The sequence below is a fragment of the Typopeltis vanoorti genome, chromosome 24, assembly GCF_054136105.1.
Source record: "Typopeltis vanoorti isolate ZY-2024b chromosome 24, IOZ_Tvanoo_1.0, whole genome shotgun sequence".
Taxonomy (NCBI): domain Eukaryota; kingdom Metazoa; phylum Arthropoda; class Arachnida; order Uropygi; family Thelyphonidae; genus Typopeltis; species Typopeltis vanoorti.
The window spans coordinates 7,019,919-7,036,157 of NC_143572.1; the positions used below are offsets into that span (position 1 = coordinate 7,019,919).

At 35.8% G+C, this 16,239-nt stretch overlaps 1 protein-coding gene across 1 annotated transcript in view; it reads right to left on the minus strand.

Moving 5' to 3' along the window:
* RhoGAP1A (Rho GTPase activating protein at 1A) overlaps positions 1-16,239 on the minus strand; it is a 587,523-nt gene that overhangs the window by 548,426 nt on the left and 22,858 nt on the right. Inside the window, exon 3 of the mRNA XM_090414103.1 lies at positions 2,827-2,929. Coding sequence (XP_090270229.1) covers positions 2,827-2,929 — 103 coding nt within the window. The remainder of the gene's footprint in view (positions 1-2,826; positions 2,930-16,239) is intronic.

Below are 16,239 nucleotides of genomic sequence, written 5' to 3' on the forward strand. Positions count from 1 at the left end.
AGATTGGTTACTGTTAAGGTTTTTGATGATATGACCAGTTGTAGTACTCTCAAACCTTGTGTTCTCCTCCATTACATCTTCTCTCAGATAATTATCTTTCAGCAGCTGTATAAACTCCATTTACTTCCCTCAATTTGATCATTCCTCCTCCTTCCACTACGTTCCCCATTATAATTACTCGAATGAACTCACTGTGCTAATTTCCCAATGCATATGATCTATACTCTCCCTTATATTATTATTATTATTATCTGAGGCCTCCAGGGAGTCAAAGACTCATCGAGGCAGGCTGTAAATTATCCAACCCAACTATCATACCTTCCCTTAAATTCATTTACACTAGATGCACTCACTACTCCTAAGGGCAAATTATTCCACTCACTCACTCACTACTCTCTGAAAGAAAAACCTAGTTCTTACCCCTTTCTTGACTGAGAACAACCTTAACTTCCATGGATGCCCCTGTGTTCTCTCCACGCCTTCCATATAATGAAAAATTTCATCATTTGAAATGCTATAACACCCATTCAAAAGTTTATAGACCTCTATCATATCACCCCTCTTTCTCCTGTTAACCAGAGTCTGTAATCCACATACTCGCAATCTGTCCTCACAATCTAAATCCCATAATCCGGATATAATCTTTGTAACTCTTCTTTACACCCTTTCCACAGCTTCTTTATCCCCTTGGAACCCAGGAGACCAAATCTGTGCACAGTAATCCAAGTATGGGCTTATCAAAGCCTTATAAAGAGGCAAAATTACTTCCTTATCCTTACATGTCAAGGTTCGCTTCAGCATTGAAATTATCCTCTGAGTTGTATTTGCAACTTTTGCTATGTGACCTTTGAACTTTAAATTCTTATCCACCAATACACCAAGATCCCTTGCCTCCTCAGTTTTTTGTAGCATAACTCCGCTAATATAATATGCCGCTGGATCTCTAATCACGCCAAAGTGCATAACTTTACACTTACTAACACTAAACTGACAGCCATTTTTGTTTACCCAGATTTTTAGTATATTCAAATTATTTTGTAATTGCTGAATATCAGTAACAACCATGATTACCCTGCCTATCTTCGCATCATCAGCAAACAACTGCAAATCAGATGACAGACCCTGCTTGAAGTCATTAATGTATAGATTGAACAATAATGGCCCAAGGACTGAACCCTGAGGTACACAACTGGTTACCTTAAATCTGGCAGATTAACCCACAATGTATACCACTTTTTGATATCTGTCTGTTACCATCCTCTGATCCAAGTCAATAGATTATGTTCCAATCCCATATCCTCCAGTTTACGCAACAGCCTATCGTGTGGTATCCTATCAAATGCCTTAGAAAAATCTAACATCATCATAGTGTATCCATTTCCTTTATCCAACTCGGCAGTAACATTGTTAGAAAATATTAGCAAATTGCTAAAACATGACCTTCCTTTAGTAAATCCATTCTGTTCCCTGCAGAGTATAGAATATCCCCTGGATTATAGCAGCAACCAATTATACATCATTATCAGTGAGAGTCAGGATGGATTTGTGAAGGGGCGCTCTTGTTTTATCGCCTTTTATGATAAAGTTACAAGAGCATTAGATGAGGGTTAAGGCATATACTGCCATTTTCCTAGACGTAGCAAAGACAGGGTGCCACATGATAAGCTGATATTCAAGTTGCAACACATGGGTCTGGATGTCAGATTGGTCAACTGGATTCAGGATTGGCTGTCCGATAGGTATCAGAGAGTTGTGTATATTAGAGCAATATCAAAGAGGCAGAAGGTTATAAGTGGGGTTCCACAGGGCTATTCAATGACATTGTCCGTGGATTGCAAGGGGATATTCGGTTGTTTGCAGATGATGCGAAACTGGGGTTATTAGTAATAGTGCAGATGTGGTAGCCCTGCAAGAGGATTTGAATAAGCTAGATAGATGGGCAAATGAATGGGGGCTTCGGTTTAATGCAGCAAAATGAGGTTTGGAACACATCAATGGGACGCTGCATACTCTATTAGAGGAGCTATACTGGAGAAAGTAGGGGAGACAAGAGATCTGGGGTTGATGATTGATAGAAACCTGAAATTTAGGGGACATATTGCAAAGGTGGTGAAGGTAACACAGAGGATTGCTGCAATAATGAGAAGGACACTGACCAGCAGAGATAAAAGAGTTATCATTCCGTTGTATAAGACTCTGATCAGACCACACTTAGACTATTGTTCATAGATTTGGTTCCCAGGATTTGAAAGGGATAAATTTACTGTGGAAAGGGTACAAAGGCAGATAACAAAGATGGTTTCAATGTACAATGATAGTTATGAGGATCGGCTGAGGGAATGTGGGCTACAGAGTTTTGTGGATAGAAGGAGAGGTGATATGATTGAGACTTTTAAACTGTTGAGAGGTGGTTACAGGGTTGACACTGGGGAGTTCTTTCACTTGGTTGAACAGCGGGAAGGAGTCATGACAAGGGGTCATCCCTGGAAGTTATGAAAGGAAACTGTGAGAAAGAGGGTGAGGAGTGGTTTCTTTGCATGGAGGGTGGTTGAACCATGGAATGCATTGCCTGATGGAGTGGTGAGAGCAAGAACGGTCAATGCATTTAAGGAGTGGTATGATAGACTGTGTTTCTTAGGGGGGACCTCCCCTCGATGAGTCTTGATAGACTTTGTGTTTCTTAGGAAGGACCTCCCACAATGAGTCTTTTGACTCCATGGAGGCCTGAATAATAATAATAATAATCCTATTGGCTTCTCACACAGATGACCTTAAATGAACTACCACATGTTTTACTCTATTAAACTTTTATCATAAATGAATTACTCTCTGCATCCCTGTTCTCCTGATGTACTTCTACTCTTCTTGACACTAATTCTTCTGCTGTCACTAGCAAAATCCCTCTTTCGAATTCCAAATTTTCATTCATCTTAAGAAAATGAAAATTTGGAATGAATAAATGCAATAAATTTGCCACCTCCTTAATTGACAATCAAGTCTTCCGATTCCTAGTTGAGGCTGTTGGGTATAACTTCTTTCTCCCATCCTCATGGTACCATCAGGATGTGAGAGAGAGAGGCAGAAACCATGGTGACCTCCCCCCAAAAATACATACCTCTTGGCATCAGTCTCTTACTCCAATCTTGTTTAGACAACCAATGCAAATCACCTCGTGCACTACCACAAACTGCCACTGCATGCCTCCTCTGATTTTCTCAGATCCAGAAAGACATCAAAAAAATCCTGATGAATCATTATACTAATAAGTCTTTTGATCCAGATGGCATTCTTTCAGTTATGCTCCAGAAGGCATTCTTTCAGTTATGCTCCACAATTAACATGCATCCTGTACTGCTATATAAGCTGGCACACAATAAATAACGGAAAAAACTCACGTACAAAGATTATTTATTAGTATAATTTTCACCTGTGTGTCACAGGCATCTTCAGTACATTAAGCTCAAAATTAAACACTAACTGACAATTCCAAAAAGTGCCACCTAAGTAGCGCTTATATCTTTTCCTTTCTACCTAATGGTTATAAGAATTGCTTCATTAAAAGAACTTTGAGTAGTTTTAATATGTCTTCCTCTTCAAACACAGAGGAAATAATGCGCATTACTATCCCTTATGTACAGGGCATCAGTGAACGTATAACAAAAGTTTTAAAACCACTGAATATTTTTGTTGCCTTTCGACCGTTTAGAAAAATCTCCACCTTTCTCACTTCTCCTAAGGACAAGCTTCCACATCTTAATCATCCAGGTGTCTACCAGATTCCGTGCTCTTGTGGATTATCTTATTTCGGACAAACGGGAAGATCCGCCTCTATTCGGCTAGAAGAACACCAATTTTATGTTGAATACTTTAAACCTGAAAAGTCTGGACTTTCTGAACATGCCATCTTCACTAGACACAGAGTTCATTGGAGAAAGACAAGAGTTCTTCACAAAAGTCAGTTTCTCATGGAACGCCTTTATAAAGAAACATGTGAAACTCTACTTTATTCTCCTAACTTAAACAGATCCAACGGCTTACGTCTATCCCCTTTATGGGAGATAGTACTTTACAAATCAGCTAATCTTTCCTAACTTTTTATTGTATTAATTTTTTTTTTTTTTTTTTTTTTTTTTTTTTTTTAGGAAAGTTATTGACCTTTTTAGTTATCTTACATCAGCTACTTAGGTGGCGCTTTTTGGAATTGTCAGTTAGTGTTTAATTTTGAGCTTAATGTATTGAAGATGCCTGGAAATTTTTGGAAAATTATACAATTAAATAATCTTTCTACGTGAGTTTTTTCCATTATTTATTGTGTACCGGTATGTCTACTCACGGTTTACCTCTTTTAAAACTTATTGCTATATAAGCTGTTATATTCATCTGCACTTACCCAACAATGTGTAAGCAAACCTTTGTCCAGCCCGTACCTAAAAAGGGAGATAAAAGTCAGCCATCATCCCATTGCTCTCACATCAGCACTCTCAAAAGTGATGTAGGAATGATGATTGCTAGTTGTTGAACTAGTTGAAATGATGAACTAATTGTTGACCTCTCAAAAGGTCATCAACAACTTATATGATATATGAAATTAGCAATTAGCACTGAGCAATTAGAAGTTTTCAATTTTTTTGGTCTTTTTATTTATATTAAATGTTTTTTTTTTTTAATGTCATATTTATGTATTCACTTTCAAACACAAATGTGGGAGTAGGAGAGAACTTAAGATGCCAGTTTCTCAATATTACATTTATTAAAACTGATTATAATCTATAGTTCTGTTTGAATGCATGAAGTGCATATGAAAAATTTTCATAAGGTAAGAAGAGGGTAGAAATTTTTGGAGTTCTGATTTTATTAAAATGGGGTGGGGGCGAGGAGCAAATACTTATGCTCAGATTTTATCATTGAAGTCTAATTTTTTTTTTAATTAAGTTTTTCCATTATCTACTTAGTAATATTCAATGCAATGAAAATATAATCATCATTAAAAATGACAGCAATATGGATAGTATATGAATAACCTGAGGGGGGGGGGGGGAAAGAGAGTATATACTTTCTTAAGGGAGAACATAGAAATTGACCCTCCCTGCATATGCTCTACTGTATTAGGATGAAAATACTTATACTTCAGTTTAGGTTCGCTTCACACTGATAACTCCTCTAAATAGTACAGAGCATTTCTGATTCAAAGTTATGTTATCTAAAAGCAACTTGCATTTATTCATTTCATAAACAAAATCCATTCAGATAAAAATTATATATAAGTGAAGAGGCTTAAAAAATCATCAGTAAGTTGCAAATGAAATTCTTTGTAGGTTAAATGAACAATACTAATCACGGCTTAGAAATGAAAACAATGACTGGCTGGATGACAAAAATAGTAATGTAATGAGACTTAATTCAACTTCCTTATTAAGTACTGACAATTTACTCTGAATGAAGCTGATAAAACTATACATCAATTAGATAACACCATGAAAACACATTTCATACATAACAAAGATGCAAATCCATCTAATGGCTAACCATTGTGTGTGTGTGTGTGTGTGTGTGTGTGTGTGTGTGTGTGTGTGTGTGTGTGTGTGTGTGTGTGTGATTTTATTTACAAGTGATTTATTGAAAATGACTAGTCATGGACAACAGCAACTATTAATAATAACCTTTTTTTCTTCTTGGGGGGAGGAGGGGGACAAGATTAAAATATTTAACATGGGCAGAGTTCTCAAGGCAGGTTCATTAAATCTTTTATGGAAATTATGAAAGTTAATAAAAAGGAGAAAATGACAGGCTAGTTAGAATAAAAAAAACTACCACTCCTAGAATCCCAATAAAAGAATACAAGCTATATATATATAAACAGGCATGGAAAACAATCACACACACACTAATATGTATATCATACTGGTGTAAATGAAACTGTGCAACATGTATAAAGTGGGGGGGTGAAAGTATTAGAAGAATTACAGATGAAAGAATCAGGAAGTTTTGAGTGACTAAATTTATGGTTTACAGCCGCAAGGAAAACAACAAAGGCCATACTGCACCAAAACAATGGTTACAGCACTACTGAAGGTAATAATAAATAATAACAATGAAGTGATAAATTAATAAACAATATGTCCTGTAGAAAATACAAATTTAGAAAATTTATACACTACACAATTTGGTATCTACACAAAAATATAACTGATAAGCAAATGTGTTTAAATAAATTAATTTTTTGTAAAAAAATTAAAACACATCATGCAATTTGTCTATGTGTGATAACATCTGCCTGAGTGTATATAGCTCAGCTAGATGAGTAAAAATATTTCACTACTCTCTTGATTAAGTACTAACACTCCACCAAAAAAAAAATGTTCATTTTTCACACAAAGGTTGATCATCAGCCCTCAGTAAATAAGAATATGTAACATGACTGTGACCAGTGCAGTGCCAACTTCCTCTCTTATGTTTCAATGTGGATTAGACTGCCAATGCTTAATTTCAGGCTTTATTTCATGCAATTTGTTTGTCAGTGCTTCCTGCCTTGAAAACTGACAATGGGCAAACAGCTTTGATCTTATAAGTTGTCTGAAATCTGTATATGGAACTGTTAAACAGTAAATGGAAAGATATAAGCTGATCTTTTTTTTTTTAAATATATATCTGATCCACACACAAATGGCCATATGACCTATAGCAAATTATTGATGTGTGTGGGGGGAAGGGGAGTAGAAGAAAAGAGAAATCTGTTCACATTTTGCTTAAACAGCTGAGGGTTGTAATCTTTAGGGAAAGCAGAGTGGGGATAGAATGGAATGGAACTCCTCCTTCATTCCATCAGAATGAAGGAGGAGGCAGTAAAGTTGGTTTGGCAAGTTTCCAGATGGACTATAAGGGTGTTGGTTAGCAGTGACTCTTCCAGCCACATTGGAATAATAGCGGCCAATTCTAGTAGCTTCTTCTGCAATCTCATTTACTTTAATTCCAGTGTGGCTGGAAATCAAGCACAACTAAACATCAAAATCAAGGGTCTTCATTTTCTAGAACAGTTGTAAAATCTCACAAAGCATTGGATGTGAATTATACATAAGAGACAAGATGACCTGTAAAGAACTCGATGATTCTATATAATAAATTTAGTTTAATCCTTTATCCAAGTGTGAGCAAACAAAGTTTGCACCTGAAAATATCTTCAGGACTGAATATAAACTAAATTTATTATAGTCTAACTAATTTAAAAAAAATAATAAATAAAAATAAATAAATAAACTTTCAAGATCTGTATAAATTTTACACACTTTTGATAGCATTTTTCTTTTAGATGTACAAGTGCATGCTGAATGGCACACAACTCAGTGTATAATTCATGTTAGACTTAATAGAGTGAAACAGCACTTGAGAAAGGATTTAAAAATATTTAATTCTTCCAATATTTTGTCTCAGTCGCTGAAACATAATCAGGGAGTACAATATGGGACCAAGCTCCGTCACACTAAATTTATAAGATGTGACACACCTTACTTGTGACACACACAAAGGCAACACAAAACTAAGTGAAAAAAGGTTTTAAAAATGAGAGACTAGAGTCCTAAATAGGTAATGCACCTTTGTGGGCGCCGGTTGGCAGCCTAGGATGTAAACTGGGATCTCAAAGTATTAGTGTTTCCCATATTTCAGGAAGTGTAATGCAACCATATTTATTTAAATTAGGATGATTTCTGAGAGCATCTACAGATTCCAAAAATAGCCTTTCTCTTATAAATTTAGTGTGATGGAGCTTGGTGGCATTTTTCCAATTGATTTTATGACCGGTATATCTAAAGTATGATCTGCAAGGCCTGATTAAACATTGACTGCAAATGTAGTTTTTGTGTTCTTCCATATGGATGTTGGCTGATTTTTCTATCAATCCATAGTAGTCCAACTTTCAGGAACAGGACACTTTATATACTCCAAGCACATCTTTAGTGGAACATATAAGGATAGCAAGCTTTTAGCAGAGCTTGAAAGCATGCAGAAATTAGATTTCTTTAAGAATCAGTTTATTTTTTTTTTAAGTGCCTCAGACATAAGGGATGATGATAGCATTACTAAAATCTTTCTGAAGAAATGGTCAAGGACTGGAAGAAGAACTAATTTAATTTAATATTTTTGACATTGTGGGAACTGTAGATAAGAGGGGTGCCGTGTATATGATTATGTTCTGCTGCAAGAGAAGTCTTGTTGGAACTAAAGTTATAGGCTCTATGAGTTAGTGTTTTTATGATACCATATTGTTGAGAGAAGGTGGTGATGGGAAAGTTTGTGAATGCATCTGCCTGTGTGGATGGACTTCTTGTATACTGAAAAGGACAGGTTACCATTGGGTAGGTGAGTTACCAAGGTGTCTAAAAATGCTAAATGATTATTAGTTTCTTTATCTATAGTAAACTGGATTCCAAGGTGAAGACTATTGAGGTGAGAGAGAAAAGAGTCTAATGTGTCTAATATGAATCAATTGGAAAAAGACCACCATGCTCCATCACAGTAAATTTAGAAGAGAAGACTATTTTTCAATTCGGCAGCTGCGCTCAGAAATCAGCCTAATTTAAATAAATATGGGAAACACTAATACTTCAGGATCTCAGTTTACATCATAGGCTTTCAACAGGTGCCCACAGAGGGTGCCTAGTTAGGACTTTAGTCTTTTGTCCGCGTGTGGTGTGTGTGTGTTATGTCTCATATTGTACTTCCTGATGATGTCTTAGTGACTGAGATAAAATTTTGGAAGAATTAATATTTTTAATCCTTTCTTAGCGCTGTTTCACTCCATTAAGCCTCTAACATGAGTTTTCTCCCAGCACTTTAGCCTTAACTCACGGATTCTGATGTATAACAATTAAGTGGAATTTTGGTGGAATATAGTAATGTCAGGAAACAGAGCAGCACAATCAACAGAGGTCTCAGATCTTGAACCATCAGCATAGATGGGAAAGAAATCAGAATGTGCATGAGACAATTGCAGGTAAACAGATAATGCAGTATGAGATATCTGCAGCTGACAAAGTGAGAAGTTACATGATGGACTGCAAACCTGCCATGGAGGAATGCTGTTATATTTGGTATATGTAATGTCAACATTCATACTAATAGCTTCCATATCTCTTTAACATGCATGCATACCAAAGGGAGGCATGGCAGTCTGATGTACATGATATTGAGCTTTCCAATGCAGAAAAAATATACTAATGCATGTAGGATGCTCTGGAAGAGATTATTTTTTAGGGCATAGTTAAGAAACAATTATTTTCATCTAAGCAATATACAGCAGGTTCATTTTCTTCAACATAAAGACTTTTAAATGGCGATGTGTGAAAAGCACTGGTGTAGCTATCTGTATACCCTGATGACATAAGGTCCAACCATCAGAGGGTGCTACCTTGTAGAACTATAAACTTGGGACTCATAATCTAGCTCTAACCATTCAAGTACACGATAAAGGCAGAGCAAGAAAACATCAATCAGTATCTCATTCTGTAAGAATAGATTATGGTGTCCCCTTAGACCAAGATTTAAGAGGTCTTTTAATATGCTATATCTCTAGGCTCTGTCATAAGCTTTTTCCATGTCAATGAAGACTAAAATCAGATGTTCTTGTATCAGGAAAGCATCTCCCACTTCATGATACAGAAGACTTACTGCAACACTGTTGACCCTTGCTGGCAAGCCTGCTAGCCAATTGATTCTATTCTAGCTGGACCATCCAGAACTACCAGTCTTGCTAAAGCAGGGGTAAAGTAGTGCAAGACTAATAAGGATCCTCCCATTCTGGATGTCCACAGCAGCAGGGCATTGGATTCCAGTGATGTGGTCTGGAAGACAGGATAGTGTAAAAGACTCAAGAGAAGTAGAGTGAAGAATCAGGGAGAAAAAGCAAACAAAAATGGGAAGAATAAAAAGGACCAGTACCATCCTTGAAAGGTTCCCCTCTACCACAGGCAGCTGCCCCATGAGGAGGAATATCTGATCAACACCTGAATCAGAGGTATACTGATTGGGTTAGATGTTAATAAAGCTGTGGGAATGGATGAAATATCACCACATATTTTTAAAGAAGTTGTAAAACAGTTTACTTCCTTAAAAACTTCCTAGATTCTCAATAGCTATATTCCATAGATCCCAGAAGGAAAACAGAAAAAGAGGTGTAAATTAACTCAGCAGAGAATAACAGAAAAGGAAAGAAAAATGGCTGGCAGAGCTGGGATGGTAAACTGGTGGCTCAGGACAGAGGTATCTGGAAAAAACAGATCTCAACCTTATGTGCCATGAGGCACAAAAAGTATAAGTAAGAAAGACACAGTTAACCATGCACTTGACCTAGTTATTTATTGCAAGTTACTTGCAGTGGGGAAGGTTCTAAGGAGTGGAAAAAAAGGCAAAATAGTATGACTCCACAAACATGGTTCTAGGGAAAAAGTTTCCAATTATAGACCAGCCTGCATACCTGCACAGTTGTAGTCCAGGTACTGGAGACAGTTATAAATAGAATACAGGATTGGATGGAGATATGAAGATTCTTTAGGATGGTCAACATGGGTTTCCAAAGAGTAATTCTGTTTTAACAATCTACTTGCATTTTATAAGGTAATAAGTATGTTAGATAACAGAGATTCATATACAGTGATATTTTCGGACTTTGCAAAAGCATTTGACAGATAACCTCACGATAGATTGCTGTACAAGCTGCATATGATGGGAATCAATAGCATATTGGTTAGATGGATCAGAAACTGGCTCTCTGAATGATACGAGCAAGTTGTGTGTGATGGAGCAATGTCTCAAAACACAGAGGTTAACCAGTGGCATGTGCCCCAGAAGTCTGATCTTGGGCCACTGCTGTTTAACTTATTTGTTAATGATATTTTTTGTGGACCGACTGGGGATCTTCAGTTTGATGAGGATGCAAAGCTGAAGAGAATTATAAGGTGCACTGCTGATGTTAATTCTCTTCAGAAAGATTTAAATAGACTTTTAGCAAAAAATGATAAGCGCAAGATGTTACATTTTGGAATCCAGAGATATAACTGTGTACTATACTGATGGAGCTGTGCTTCAGGAAGTGGATGAGATTTGAGATCTGGGAGTGATAACAGTAGACTGAAATTTAGAGGCATATAACAAGTGCTGCAAAGACTACACATTGCACTGCATTGTGCTTCAAATACTGATTACATGGGCATACATCTCATCAATTCCTAATATGTACCCCTTCAAGGGACGTACAGAATATTATGATAGCACTGCACTATTTTTATTATTGCAAGTTTAACAAATTAATTCCAAATTTACTAATTATCTTACAGATACATTTCTGTCCTCTAAGGCACAACTAACTACATCAAATCTATCTATTTTCTCTTTAATGGAACTTTTATCTACCATACTAACTTTTCCTCTCCTATTCTCTAAGTGACCACACCACCTTAAATTGGCTCACCTCGTGCATTCTTGAATGATAACAATGCCATGTTCCTTTCCAATATCTTCACTTTTCATACCAATTGATGCAATTAAGACATGATCCTAATTCTTCTTATCACTTTCAAGTCCTGGATCTCTAGACTTTTATCAATGTTTATTTTTTAACCAATTCTGATGCATAAATTAAATTTGATTTAATTTATGCATCATATAAATATAAAAATATATTTTATATGATTATAAAATTTTTTTATAATCATATAAAAAACAATATATACTGCTGGTTTATTGTTTGGAATCTTTCTTATTCCATATAAACTTATTCAAATGACTCTCTACGTTATTAGCTTTGCTTATTCAATAGTCTATTCCAAATTTAATTTGCTATCTTCACTAAAAATTGTGCCTAAATAGATATGCCTTATTTATTCTGCAGGTTCTTTATTGAAATGCAACTGATATTTTCCATGCTTCAGCTTATTTTCATACTCTGTGTAATTTATTCACTGATCTTCATAAAATTTATTACACCACTTACTCGATTTAGTTAAAGCAGGCTGAAAACCTGCTTTAACTAAATCGAGTTAACTTTAACTAAACCATCTCATTGAAGAAAACTCCATTATCTTAGGAGACATGAATAGCAAACATCTGTTATGGGGTTCTGAGGAAATAAACCCAAGAGGAGAAAACCTGAGTAATTTCTTAGATGAAACAGGACTAATAACTCTCAACAGTGGGGAATCTACTTATCTGTCTCATTCTTATGGTACAAAAGATGCCCTAGATATCACTGCAGTGTCTCCTGATCTTCACGACAAAGCTATTTGGTCTGTTTTGGAACCAGTAGGAAGCGACCATACTCCAATATTAATCAATCTGAACCTAAAAATGACTAGACCCACCCAAAAAAGAAAATATCATTGGAACTTCCAGAAGGCAAATTGGGAGAAATACAAGGATGGAGTAAGTAAAATGCTGAACGATCACACATACCATGATGACTTAGACAAAGACTATATAACTTGGAAGAATACTATCCTAAATGCAGCAAAGAAAAGTATCTCAAAGCTATAGGAGAAAAGTTATTTCAAACTACACAAAGGTTCACCAGGAACTTGCCAGTAAAATAACTAAACGAAATGAATTATTTAACATCTTAAAAATTGGAAGCTCGCCAGAAACCAGGATTGAGTATACAACAAGATAAATGCTGAAATTAAACAAAAATATAATATATTACAAAGAACTAGGTGGAAGAATTTTGCCACAACTTAAATCCAAACACTTCAGATACCAAACTTTGGAAACTGATTGCTAATTTACAAAGAGACCTACCAAAGGTAAGTGAGACTAACACGCTAAAAGATCCAGATGGAAATATCAAAATTGGAGATAGGGAGATCGCAAATACCTTGGCCTTTCATTTTCAGAATATAAGCAAACTAGAGATGAATACTAGAAAAGACCATCAAATATCAAAACAGGCTCGACAACAGAAAAATGTTGCAAACTCCCCAAAATATCAAAACAAACGTTTCTAGGATCCATTTACAATCTCTGAATTGGGAGATGCCTTGGAGAGACTCGATATAAATAAATCATGTGGACCAGATAACATACAAGGAATTATGATCAAACATCTTCCTTCTCTAGCCTTAGATTGGCTACTTCGCCTATACAACAATAGCCTAAAACAAGGAAAAGTTCCGAAAGACAGCCACAATCATAACAATCTTAAAGCCTAACAAACTGCAAGACCAACCAGGAAGTTATAGACCAATTTCAATGACTTCAATATTCCAGGCAAATTAATGGAAAAAATTATACTCCAATGTTTGAATTACTATCTAAACAAAAATAGTATACTACCAAATTTTCAGGCTGCCTTTAGAAGAAATCACTCAACAACTGATCAACTTTTCTACTTAACCCGACAATTCAAGATAACTTCCAGACTAAACCTACCAAATCCACCATTGCAGCTTTTATAGATTTTAGCAATTCCTTTGACAAGGTGTGGAGGCAGAAACTCTTTTCCAAACTTTGTCATATTGGAATAGAAGGGAAAGTTCTTAACTGGATCTATGACTTTCTAAGAAATAGAACAATTCAAGTTAAAATAAATAATACATTTTCCTAGAAAGTAAAAATAAGACAGGGACTCCCTCAAGGTAGCAGCATTTTGAGCCCACTCCTTTTTTCCATCTACTTAAATGACTTAGATAAAAATATAAATAAAAGAAACAAAGATAGCTATGTTTGCTGATGATTTGGTCCTATTCTCAGCTCACAACAACCTAGAAACAGCAGAAGGTCACTTAAACAAAGCCATTGAAAGTTTATGTACATACTGTGAAAACCAAAAAATCAAAATTAACTCTACTAAATCATAAATCTGTGTTTTTACCATTAATAACCACCTCAGAAAGTGGAGACCAAAGATCAAGCTAAACTAACAGTCAACTAATTACGTTTAATGAAAACCTCAAATACCTTGGAGTTACTCTGGATTCATCGCTAAGCTTCAATAAACATATCAACAATGTTGCAGTCAGAGCAAAAAGAAGACTAAATATCATGAAAAGTATCTCAGGTAAAGAGTGGGGAGCCAATGCTAAAACCTTAAAAATCACATACACCTCTATTATCCGACCAATAATGGAATATGCTTTGCCTATCTGGATGCAAACATCGCAAACCAGTTTAGACAAGCTTATAAAAATTCAAAAAAATGCAACTAAAATCATATGTGGACTAAGGAATACAACTCATGGAAAAATAGCAGAATTAAAATCCAACTTTGTTCCTTTAAAAATTAAGTGGCAAGAAAATCTAACCATATAGAAAAAAAAAAGAGCCAACCTTGCACATCATAGAACAAGTGAACTTTTTAAAAACTGGAAACCAACAAACAGAATAGAGAAAAAATCAACAATGCATGAAATCATAGAAAATAAAATTCCCTTGGATTGTCCAAATAAAATAGCCGACCTCCCAGCATTTCCTCCAAATCAAGACAGGAAAAATCTAGTTATCAACTCTGAAATAGGGAAGCATGAGAAAAAAAGCCTAGAAAACCCTGAAATTTTGAGATCATTAGCCCTTTCAAAAATAATGGAATATGGACCTGACTCAATAAAGATCTACACAGATGGCTCCAAAAATCCAAATGGTAATTCTGGGAGTGGCGTACTCATCTATGGCTCTCATAATATAGAACTAAAAACAACTAACAGTATTGGATGCAACTCATACCATGCAGAATTAATAGCCATTAACACAGCACTGCAATATTTGGACAAACAAAACCCTAAGGAGTTTATATTTTTCACAGATTCCTTAGCAGCCCTTCAAGCTATTAAGAACTGCTACACTAGCCATCAAGAAATACTTAGAGACATAGCAAAAAACATAAACTACATAAGGATTCCAAAATAATCTTCCAATGGAACCCATCCCATGTGGGATTAAAGGGAAACGAAACTGCAGATGAAGTAGCAAAAATGGCCGCAACATCAAGTGATACCACAGATTTCGATCTTTTTAAAACCACCCAAAAAGAAAACATAAAAAGAACAATTCTTCAGGACATGACTCACCACTGGTACTCAACAGAAAATCCAGGGGCTACCATCAACTCCAAGTTTAATCGCAGTGCCACTACCATGATCTCTTGCCTCAAGACCGGCCACACAAGACCAATCAAGTTTAGCAATAGCATAAAAGTCTTCCCCACCTGCAAAATCTGTAACATCGAGGAAACATCACCAATGCATTTGCTAAACTGTATGAATATTTCCAAATGTGAACTCTATAACTACCCAGAAAAGGCGCTGTATAAAATACATGAACTTGACCTCTATGATCGGTGTAATAATACTATGGGATAATAAATAATAAAAAAAAATTTTTTTTTAAATCCATTACACTCAATCACTAGTACAAAGAACCTAGTCTGCACATCTCTACAAATCGCGCTCTTGCATGACTTCCAGACACAACCCCTTGTTTTTGTCCTACTAGTCATTTAATGAAAAATATCTTTTGTATCACTCAGTAACTTATAAGTTTCTATCATATTCCCTCTCATACACCTATCACAAACTCTGCAATTTATATACCTTCATATCTATGCTCTTAACAAGCATTCTACAGTCCTGTCACCAGCTTGGTCACTCGGCTCTGAATCCTCTCTGCCACCTCCTGATCTCTAAGAAACCCCAGGTGACAAATCTGTACTCAGTAGTCAAGGTGTGGATAAATAATATCCTTATAAGAGAGAGATAATAACCTCACTATCTTCATTGACAAAGTGTTCTTCAACATCCACATAATCCTTTGAGCTATTCTGCCAACTTTTGCAATATGTCCTCTGAATTTCAAATCTCTATCCACCATCAACCCAAGATCCCTAGCCTCATCAATTCTGTAATCCAGTACCATCAATATGATATCTTTTGATATGTGATCTTTTCATTCCAAACTGCATTACCTTACATTTTGTATTACATGATGTCTGTCAGCCACCCTCCTATCCATTCCCCTTTGCTCCAATTTATGTAATAGTTTTCCACAATTCTATCAAATCCATCTGCAAAGTTCAGCAGTATCATGGTGAAGCTATGACACCGAATCCAATTCCCCTATCATTTTATTATAAAATGTGAATAAACTACTAAGGCGGCAGAACCTAACTTTTACAAAGCCATGCTGTCCTCTATAGAGTATCATATTCTTATCCACCTATTTCTTCATTTTACCTCTACCCAACTTTTCCAATACTTTAACCAC